General features: G+C 38.4%; 1 protein-coding gene across 5 annotated transcripts in view; it reads left to right on the forward strand.

Annotated features, from left to right (window-relative positions):
* Ckap5 (cytoskeleton associated protein 5) overlaps nt 1–9,353 on the forward strand; it is a 102,177-nt gene extending 92,824 nt beyond the window's left edge. For all 5 annotated transcript variants that reach the window (XM_021729613.3, XM_005329996.4, XM_021729614.3 and 2 more), the window contains 9 exons: nt 634–813; nt 1,462–1,649; nt 2,482–2,557; nt 3,265–3,453; nt 3,546–3,683; nt 4,208–4,291; nt 4,379–4,538; nt 8,322–8,473; nt 8,641–9,353. In XM_021729613.3, coding sequence (XP_021585288.1) covers nt 634–813; nt 1,462–1,649; nt 2,482–2,557; nt 3,265–3,453; nt 3,546–3,683; nt 4,208–4,291; nt 4,379–4,538; nt 8,322–8,473; nt 8,641–8,886 — 1,413 coding nt within the window. In that variant the 3' untranslated portion in view covers nt 8,887–9,353. The remainder of the gene's footprint in view (nt 1–633; nt 814–1,461; nt 1,650–2,481; nt 2,558–3,264; nt 3,454–3,545; nt 3,684–4,207; nt 4,292–4,378; nt 4,539–8,321; nt 8,474–8,640) is intronic.
* The last annotated feature ends 1,541 nt before the right edge of the window (nt 9,354–10,894 follow it).

Raw genomic sequence — 10,894 nt, forward strand, 5'->3', positions numbered from 1 at the left:
ATCTATCCTTCTACTAGTGTATAGGAGATATATATTTTACCATTAGTGACAACCAGTATACTAAACCCCACTGGATCAAGGTGTGGAAAATCTCAAATTTGAGGTTGGACTAATTTGAGCTTTCTGAGCCTCATTTTTTTCATAAATGGGTCTCTTCCTTTTTTTTTTTTTTTTCTTTTTTTTTTTTTTTAAATCTTTTACTTTTTTCCTCCCTAGCACTGGGATCTAACCTGGGTCCCTTCCAACATACTGGATTAGCACTCTACCACTAGGCTACATGCCCAGCCTTTATTTCTTTATACAGTCTTTTTATTTTTGACTAGAGATACTAATATCAGTCCTATAAGGAGTCTAAAAGAACTCTTTTAATAAATTGAACATTTAAACATAGGAATTATTATTCCCTGAACTAGACAATGAGCCTTTTAGAATAGGATCCACAACTAATTCACTTAATAGTATCTTGCTCAGTAAATATATGTTGAATGTTTGAATCTATAAGGACTAGATATTTATGCACAAAGCTTTATGAAAGGTAAGATATTGGAAGTGTTTTGTTAATATACTCTATAGAAGTCCTATGTGGTTTCAGTACGAAATATGAAAAATAAATCTTGGAATTTTTATTATCAGATAGATGAGGTCCTGAGACAGGAAGACAAAGCTGAAGCTATGTCTGGCCACATTGATCAGTTCCTGATAGCCACGTTCATGCAGTTAAGACTCATCTACAACACACATATGGCAGACGAGAAGTTGGAGAAGGACGAGATCATCAAGTTGTATAGCTGTATCATTGGCAACATGATTTCGGTAAGCCACCTCTGCAGAATTGGAGCTTCCCTTTGATCTTTTCTTTCCCCCAGTTTCTCAAACCAGGTTCTCAGTGCGGGTATTGCAGTAAGTCATTTGATATAATTTTCCATACATGGTATATGGCAAGCTGATGTTTACTTGCATTGTGTATTGGAATACATTCCAGTTTACTTTATTATTAGGATATAAAGTAGAATGTTTACCTGCTATCCAAAATTCTGCTTCCTGCTAGTTTCTCCATCATACAGTATAATCCCTATTTGGCTTTTCACAGATAAATGTGCTGTCTTTTAAAATGCTATTATAAGCCAGATGTGGGAGACTGAGGCAGGAAGACACAAGTTTAAGACTAGCCTTAGGAATTTAATGAGGTCCTAAGCAACTTAGCAAGACCCTATCTCAAAATATAGAAAAAGGGCTATGTGAAGCTCATGTTTGAGCACCCCTAGGTTAACTCTCTAGTATACACACACACACACACACAAAAAGAATTTTGGCTATTATCAAAGACTTCCATATGATGGTTCAAGACTGAGCTTTGAAACTATAATATAATTGAATGTTTATTAGGATATGCCACCACACTTATCTTCTTTGCTGCAAATATTGAGTTTTAACCTCCCTAACACAGTTAGGACTGGATAGCTATTTCAGATAGAGAGCCTGGCCCGGGAAGCCTCCACTGGAGTACTGAAAGACCTGATGCATGGCCTGATCACCTTAATGCTGGATTCTCGTATTGAAGATCTAGAAGAAGGACAACAGGTGATCCGCTCTGTGAACCTCTTGGTGGTAAAGGTTCTGGAGAAGTCAGACCAGACCAACATCCTGAGGTATATTTATACTTTTAGCAGTAGATTCTAGAACAGCCTCTCTTTAGTCTACACATAGAAATCAGAAAGTCAACTTGGCAATATCTTGAGCAATTTAGCAGTACCTTATCTCAAAATAAAAAATGGCTAGAGATATATAGCTCAATGAAAAAAAAAAATAAAAAAGTCACTAGATCAGTTGTAATTTGAGGTTTGCTTAATAAGTTGTTTGTTTTTTTATTACTCTTCTTCCACGTGGACCAAAGGTATTCTAGCCAGGGATAACCCCTAAAACTAATATCAAATCAGTAAGCCAAGTAACAACCATGAGTTTTCTCGAAGAAAACTTCTAGAAGAGGACTATAAAATATGTCAGTTATATCTGCTAATGTGTACATTTCAAGTAGATATCTCTCAGCTACCAATGACATGAAAAATAGAATGATAAGCATTATCTCTTTACTGAGTGCTGAAAGCTTAAATGATGACTTTTTTTTTTTTTAAATAATTGGATGTCAAACCAGGCGCAGTCGTGCACGCTTGTAATCCCAGCAGCTCAGGATTCTGAGGCGGAAGGATCACGAGTTCAAAGCCAGCCTCAGTAATGGCAAGGTGCTGAGCAGCTCAGTGAGACTCTGACACTTAAAAAAATACAATATAGGGCTGGGGATGTGACTCAGTGGTTGAGTGTCCCTGAGTTCAATCCCTGGTACAAAAAAAAAAAAAAAAAATTGAATGTCAAGTAATAAAAGACAGTTCCTGAGTATATTCACATATTGGCTTTTGATTAATGACTTTAATTAGAATGAATTTTGAAACTTAACTAATGCTATTGTGTTGGTGGTTTTTCTAGTGCGCTACTTGTTTTGCTCCAAGACAGCCTACTAGCAACAGCCAGTTCTCCCAAATTCTCAGAGCTTGTTATGAAGGTAAAGTTGAAATGATTTGATTTCTTTCAAAAGACACAATCACTTTGTTAACATATGGGGAAAGGAAGTTTGAGCTAAGACATTGGCTGAGTCAACCAAAACCAATAAAAAAAATAGTTGATCTTCCAATTTATACACTAAGCTCAGGCCAAAAATTTCTTGGCCTAAGTTAAAAGAAAGAGCAACTTTATAGCTATTTTACTAATTTTTTTAGAATCAAAAGGCAAGAAGTTTAATAAGACAAATTTTCATTTCTTTGAGGGGGAATAATATGTGTGTAGCCCTATAATATGTTGGTCTCTTTCACAAAAGACTCCAAATGATCATATCTATAAAATTATAATACTATTATTACACTGCAGTAGTAGTATAAAATATTTTGTCTCCTTGGGTTAGATTTAGTTAAGGAGTTTAAATTATTTTCAGGTACTAAGGTCCACATTTTCATAGTATTAAATGATGTCCCCTGTCTCTGGAGAGTGGGAGGGAGAAGTGGAGGTAGATGAGTAGATGGATGACTTGTCACACTTGATTCCATGACTTGATGAAATGATTAAAATTTCTCACATTGTAGCAGCTGAACTGGAAGGATATGATCACATTTATATCCCTGACCATCTTTTAAATATGACCCCTGAGCTTGAGAAAAATGAATAATCAAAAATTGTCCTCATTCTTTAGTCATTCCTAACTTCTTTTTTCAATAGTGTCTCTGGAGAATGGTTAGACTATTGCCTGACACTATCAATAGCATTAACCTGGACAGAATTCTTCTGGACATTCACATTTTTATGAAGGTCTTCCCCAAAGAGAAACTGAAGCAATGCAAAAGTGAATTTCCCATAAGGACCCTGAAAACCTTGCTACACACCTTATGCAAATTAAAAGGACCCAAGGTGAGTGAGAGAATAACGACTAATCTGGGTGCTTGAAAGAACATCATGGAAAGGACATGACTTCTATTTGAATATGTTTGTTTCTCCCTAAGATCTTAGACCACCTCACGATGATTGACAACAAGAATGAGTCTGAACTGGAGGCCCACCTCTGCCGGATGATGAAGCATAGTATGGACCAGTCTGGGAGCAAGTCTGATAAGGAAACAGAAAAGGGAGCATCTCGAATAGTGAGTGGCCTGATAGGAAAGATTGAGGGAATGAGGTTTTACTGGAAAAGATCTGGTCTAAAATTTAGGTCATCCAGAGACTGAAGGCTCAAGGTCAGGGATTGATCTAATTAGTCTCCTGTTGTGATGCTGTAACCATTTCCACCTTGAAATTTTAAAATAGAAACTAATAATCATGTAGTGTTTTGGTCCTCAAGGAAAGTTTTTTTTGTGTGTGGTTTTTTTTGTTTGTTTGTTTGTTTTTTGTTTTTTGCCTCTGCCCAAAGCAGTAGTACTGATAAATACACTGTGAGCTGTATTTAATTGGTATCCACTTTCATCGAGTTGAGGTGGAAACAGGGAATGGAGCCATCCATAACCCAGAGTGGTGTTCTGCTGCAGACTCTGCAGTGCTGGTGTCTCCATTAACTGCAGGAACATAACATTAAGGTCCAGACTTTGAGATATTTTCTGTTCATATCCAATCATTGGCTCCTAATTAATAAGTCTAACCAGACCTTTCTTATATCTTTCCAATTTTTCAGGATGATAAAGCATCAAAGGCCAAAGTGAATGATTTCTTAGCTGAGATTTTTAAGAAGATTGGATCTAAAGAAAACACTAAAGAGGTGAGAATGGAAATATTAAACCAAATGAGGATCTGCTTTGTGGAAAAGGGGCACTAATTGATATCCATCCCCACCTCTTGTTTACAGGGCCTAGCAGAGTTATATGAATATAAGAAGAAATATTCAGATGCTGACATTGAACCATTTCTGAAAAATTCCTCACAGTTCTTCCAGAGCTATGTTGAAAGAGGCCTTCGGGTGATTGAGATGGAGAGGGAGGGCAAAGGCCGTATTCCCACTTCAACAGGTATGGTTTCCTTTCATAACTTTAAGAATAAGCTCAATATAGCTCACGGTTCACAAATTCAACACGTCAGAAACTAAGCTCATATATTCCAATCAAACCTGCTCTGTTTGTACTCTTCTCCATTTTGATTGAAGAAAACATTTCTTCTAGTTTGGTTAGAACCTGAGCTTTTGGAATTCCTCTGTCAGGAAATCTTTTTGGCTCTAATCTGCAAATCATGTTTTCAGGATCCATTCACACTTGTCCTTTTTTTTTTTTTTTTTTTTTTTTTTTGTACTGGGGATTAAACCCAGGTGTACTCTACCACTGGGCTACATCCCCAGCCCTTTTTATGCTTTATTTTGAGACAGGGTCTTCCTCAGTTGCTGAAGCTGGCCTTCAACTTGTGAACTTCTTGCCTCAGCCTCCGGAGTCACTCACCTTTACTCTTACTTGGTCAGATATATCATTACCTCTCACCTGGACTAGAGCAGCACTGCCCTTCTGCTTGATCTTCCTGTTTCCACCCTTGCTTTCCAGTATTCACAACCACACATTGCATCAGAATGAGTCTTCTCAAACATTCTCCAGAAGCCTTTACTCAGCAGAAACAAAAGCAAGCCCTTATAAAGGTCTTAGAGACCCTGCATTGTCTGACCCCCTGATATCTCTGGGACCTCATCTACTACTCTCCAGCCCCACTAGCTCCCTTGTTGTTTCCAGAACACACAGGCATGTACCTTAGGTTCTTTGGATTGTTTCTTCCCACTGCCCCCACTGCTGGGAACTGAACCCACGGCCCCACCCAGCCCCTGCATTGGCTGTGTCTTTTATGTACAGTGCTTTTCCTTATTCACTAGCTTCCTTTTTTCTTTTCACATCTGTGTTCAGATATTTCGATCTCAATGAGACCTTATTTAAAACTTGCAACCTAACCCTCACCTTGCCATAGCACTTAACCACTTCTAACATAACATATGATATAGTATCTATTAGGTTAATTGTCCAGTGTCTGTCTCTCTGATAGAATTTAAAATCCACAGGGGAAAGATTTTTATCTGTTTTGCTACCAGGCACATACTAGGTATTTGTTGAATGGTATGAATGATGAACGTATATCCTAAGTTTAAGCTGAAATATTACTGTTCCCACAGTGAATAAGCCATTGTTTGAGAATCAGTGCTCACAGGATCTAGAGACAAAAGGAAGACTTACAAGATTTCAGTTACAGAAAATAGTTGTCACAACCTTAAACCAATGAAACACAGACCCAATTGCAAAAGTTCCTCTCATTGGGGCCAACTGACTTCAGCTCTCATGTTTGTCCATTGTTAAATTTTTTCCAAGTTTAGTAAAGTTCACCTACTCTTTCATTCCAAAGCTGTTTACCTATAAAAGCATAATTCCTCTGTGGTTTTCAGACTCAAATCAGCTTTCTTTCTCATCATGTATCTTGCATGTGGTAAAGCTCCAGTTATTCTCTTAACTAATTGGTTTTCCTTGTTTTTGACACCTTAAATTCCCTTTCTCCAAAACCTTCAGAGTCTTTTTCGTTTTTTTTTTCTTAATATTTATTTTTTAGTTGTAGTTGGACACATATCTTTATTCTATTTATTTATTTTTATTTGGTGCTGAGGATCAAACCCAGCCAGGGCCTTGCACATGCTGGGCGAGCACGCTACCACTGAGCCACAACCCCAACCTCCAGAGTCTTTTTCTTGAAGGGTAGTGAGCAGAATGTCAAACAGTGTACACATACGGACATACCATGGTTTGGTTGATCAGTTGATCAGGTTAGGGCCTCCTTTTCCAAAGTTTTTAATATTGATTAATAATTAATTGGGCTGGGGATGTGGCTCAAGCGGTGGGTGGCACGCTTGCCTGGCATGTGTGCAGCCCGGGTTGGATCCTCAGCACCACATACAAACAAAGATGTTGTGTCCACCAAAAACTAAAAAATAAATATTAAAAAAAAAAAATTCTCATTCTCTCTCTCTCTCTCTCTCTCTCTCTCAAAAAATTTTTTTGAATTATTATTAATTGACCTAAACACTACATTTGCAACACCAGCCTGTGATCCCATTGATTGTTGAATTGGTTTCATTTATTCAGACATCTCTTATCACTGGCTTTTACATTATTCCTCATTCATTTCTCACCCTCTCAACATAATCTCTTTTATCTTTTTTTTTTTAATTTTTTTTGTAGTTGTAGAAGGACAGTATGCCTTTATTTTATTTGTTTATCTTTATGTGGTGCTGAGGATCGAACCCAGTGCCTCAATCCTTTTTATTTTTTTCTTTTTGAGACAAAATCTCACTAAGTTGCTGAAAGTCTTGCTAAATTGCTAAGGCTGGCCTCAAACTTATGATCTTTCTGTCTCAGCCTCCCAAGTTGCTAGAATTAACAGGCGTGCATACCCCTGCACATACCCATTTTACTTTTCTATTTATCATAAAGCAGTTTTTCCTCCCAGTATCTTATCTTAGGAAACATAATGCATTTTCATTGAAATCAAATTAGGAGTCTTTGTTTTATTTTGTTGATTTTCTGTGCTGGGCATGGAAACCAGGGCCTTGCACATGCTGGGCAAGTGCTCTACAACTGAGCTACAAGCCCAGCCACAATTAGATGCTTTGTTTTGTTTTTTTACCATTAACTAGGGATTAAACCCGAGGTTACTTTAACACTGAGCTATATCCCCAGCACTTTTCATTTTATATTGTAACAGGGTCTCCCTAATTGCTGAGACTGGCCTCAAACTGGCAGTCTTTCTGCCTCAGTCTCCTGGAACCAAGATAGATCTTTTTGGTTATATTTTTTATTTAATTTTTGGTTTTCCCCTGTATTGTTAGAATATTGATCTTAATGATGAGGTTACAGATACTCTGGTGCCTGTCCTGCTTTAAAAGATGTTTGTTGGACACTTCAGCTTCTCCCTCTCTTCTTCCTTAATACCCCATAGCCTTGAGCTCCTTGCTGGCCTTTACAGGTTTGAAGAAGAGCTTTCTCTTGTTTTCTCACCTGGCCAAAACCTAATCTGATTCTTCCACACATTTGAAGGTCCTCAGGTTTTTCAGTTGGGTAATTACAGTATACTTAGGAATAGTTTGTTTTATTTGGATTGTCCAAGTTAGCCCTGGGATTACTAGAATAGCAACTGCTTGCATAACCAGGTTGTATACAGACAATCCAACTTACATACGTTCTTCCTTTCTATATCTGAGAATCTTGAAGTTTATATATATAATATATATAAATTATATATATTATTATATAATTTATATATATATATTTATATATATATAAATTATTTTTTTAGTTGTTTATATATATAATATATATAAATAATATATATAATATATATAAATAATATATATAATATATTATATATAATATATATAATATATATAAATTATATATATTATTATATAATTTATATATATATAAATATATTTATATATATATAAATTATTTTTTTAGTTGTTGATGGACACTTTATTTATGTATCTATTTTTATGTGGTGCTGAGGATTGAACCCAGTTCATCCAGGTGAATCCTTGTGGATTTTTTAGTTTTCAAGTACAGTGGCAAAATTCAAACCCATGGAAATTTTTGGTATTTGCTTTTAGGTAGTAGGGACCAAACCCAGAACCTTGTGCATGCTAACACAAGTTCCACCAATGAGCTACACCCCCAACCCTAGAAACTCTTAATTGTTCTCTTTGGTGACAGATTGACCAAAGTAGTCTCCAAGCAGTGTATGTATATATTTGAATGTTCCTTCTACATTTTCCTCTTTAGGCATCTCCCCTCAGATGGAGGTCACATGTGTGCCCACTCCCACAAGCACAGTGTCCTCCATAGGTAACACAAATGGAGAAGAAGTGGGTCCATCTGTCTACCTGGAAAGGCTAAAAATCCTCCGACAGCGATGTGGTCTGGACAACACAAAGGTACTGCTCCTTTCCTACTGTGGGTCAGGGAGAACAGTTACATGGTTTGGGGATAGGCTACCCCACAGAGAAGTGGCTCCATCCTGGTGTACGTGGTTCCAGAGCTGCATCTTTTCCTTTGTCATGCTTTCCCCAGTTTTAAACAGTGTCTCTTCTTCTCCCAACAGCAAGATGACAGACCTCCACTGACCTCTTTACTCTCCAAACCAGCAATTCCTCCAGTCGCCTCTTCCACAGACATGCTCCACAGCAAGCTCTCTCAGCTGCGGGAATCACGGGAGCAGCACCAGCATTCAGACCTGGATTCTAACCAGACCCACTCTGCAGGAACTTTGACCTCCTCCTCATCCTCCACAACTAACATTGACGACTTGAAAAAAAGACTGGAGAGAATAAAGAGCAGTCGCAAATGAAGCTGCCCATCCCCCTGCACCCTGCAGCTTTAGTTTACTAAACTAGAAGTCCTCATAGTGTGAAGTGGCCTTGGTAGGCCTAGTGTACACAAACTGGTTGTATGTATCAGACCGCAGCGGGGGGAGGAATAGCTGTTGCACAAGTCTGTACGTGCCCCGCTTCTCTCCATCGACACCCGCCTCTAGAAGACTGTGGATTAGGTTAGTGTACAGACTTGTAAACAGCTGCTCCACTCAGCTCAGACTAGATACCATATCCTTTTTCTTTTGTTTTATTTTTAATTGCTCATTTGTAAAATTGTCCTAATCTTTCCTAGCTTTTAACTATTAGAACTTCTTTAATAGTTTTGAGTTTGTGAGCTCTTTTCCCTGTAGCCCTGAAGGGTCACTGTATTCTGTATGAATGCATGGCATGAGACAACAACTAATTTAAGAGTCTTTTATAAATAAAGTTTGCATTAACTATACCTGTCTCCCAAGATGCTCCATATCTGGGAGTGCAGGGCAGCTCTGTCACCTTTTGGGGATCAGCTGGGTAAATAGCCAGTTGGAAAAAGGTTCATTGCTACTTGTTGAGCTCATACTGGGGCTGTCTGTTACTCCTGTGGGCAGGAGGACTTGCCTTTCCTTCTTTCCACATAGGGGAGCAGGGAAGTCTCCATCCATCCCTATCTTGAGGTCTTGGTGATGACTTTTCTTCAGTCATCTCCAGTAGTTCCAAGGAGCTTTTCCATCCTACCACTTTCTTTGCTGCCCAAATACAGATGAGACTGTGCTCAGGTATTGGCTGGACTATAGTGATTCCAACTCCACAACTGGATTTAGGTTCATTGGACTAATGGAGTTGGGGAGAGCTTGGTCATTTCCTGTTATCAGAGCTCTTGGTTCAGACTAACAGTTGCTTTGCAATGAGTATGAGTGAGGAACAAGAAGTAAACTCAGGAGTCAAGTCTGGAATAAATTCCACAGAACCTCCCTCCATGGTGACAAAGACTCTTCAGGACTAAGATTCTTGATCAGGGGGAGACTTAAAACAATTGGGAAGCTCTCCTAGCCCACCTTCTACACATCTGGTATTCAAAAACTGAAAGACTAGCCAGGTGTGGCCACACAAGTCTATAATCCCAGCAGTTTGGGAGGCTGAGATACAAGGATTGCAAGTTCAAAGCCAGCCTCAGCAACTTTGTAAGAACCTGTCTCAAAAAATTAAAAGGGTTGGAGATGTAACTGATGTAACTCAGGGGTAAAGCACCCCTGGGTTTAATTCCCAGTACAAAAAAAAAAAAAAAAATGGCTGATGGAAACTGAATCCACTCTTGATTATTCTATTAAATGAATTCCCTGTTACTTCCAATCATCATCTACAAGTGGTCCCTAGTCTGCCTGAAATTAACCTTGTTTTTCTCCTATAGGGCAAGCATTGAAGTGGGTAAGTATTCACAGCAGGAAAAATGGAGTTTATTGCTATATAAAAGAGAATAATTGGAAAGTGCCTGCACTTTGGTCTGGAATTAGCACAACTAATTTGAAACCCCAGGTGCCCAGAGCTTACAACAGACAGTGATGTTGGTGATATGTGTCTTTGTTTAAAAAAGCAGGTTTGGGGTTGCCCATGTTGGCCTCAAACTCTCAATCCCCCAACCTTAGCCTCCTGAGTAGCTAGTGCACAAGTGTGCACCACTGTGCCCAGTTTACCCTGCTTTCTGGTCAACAAGAACCAAAGAATGAGAGAAAGGAACTCTGTCCTAATTCTCTGTTCCCTTATGTATGGAAAAATGAAAAAGGATGTGGGGTTGTGGTTAAAGATACTACTTCAGAGTCTTTCTTGCTTTAAAGCCATGCATGTTAGTGAAGATTCCAAGCCAAAAATGAGAACCACATGGCATCCATACTCTACTCCCCTATCCTATACCTGAAGTAGATAGATATTAAGTTTTACTCCCTATAGCTCAGGGATGTGACCTCTCAACACAGCCCTTCAGCCAATATCAATGGATGAACAATAACC

The sequence above is a fragment of the Ictidomys tridecemlineatus genome, chromosome 4 (genome assembly GCF_052094955.1).
Source record: "Ictidomys tridecemlineatus isolate mIctTri1 chromosome 4, mIctTri1.hap1, whole genome shotgun sequence".
NCBI classification, from domain to species: domain Eukaryota; kingdom Metazoa; phylum Chordata; class Mammalia; order Rodentia; family Sciuridae; genus Ictidomys; species Ictidomys tridecemlineatus.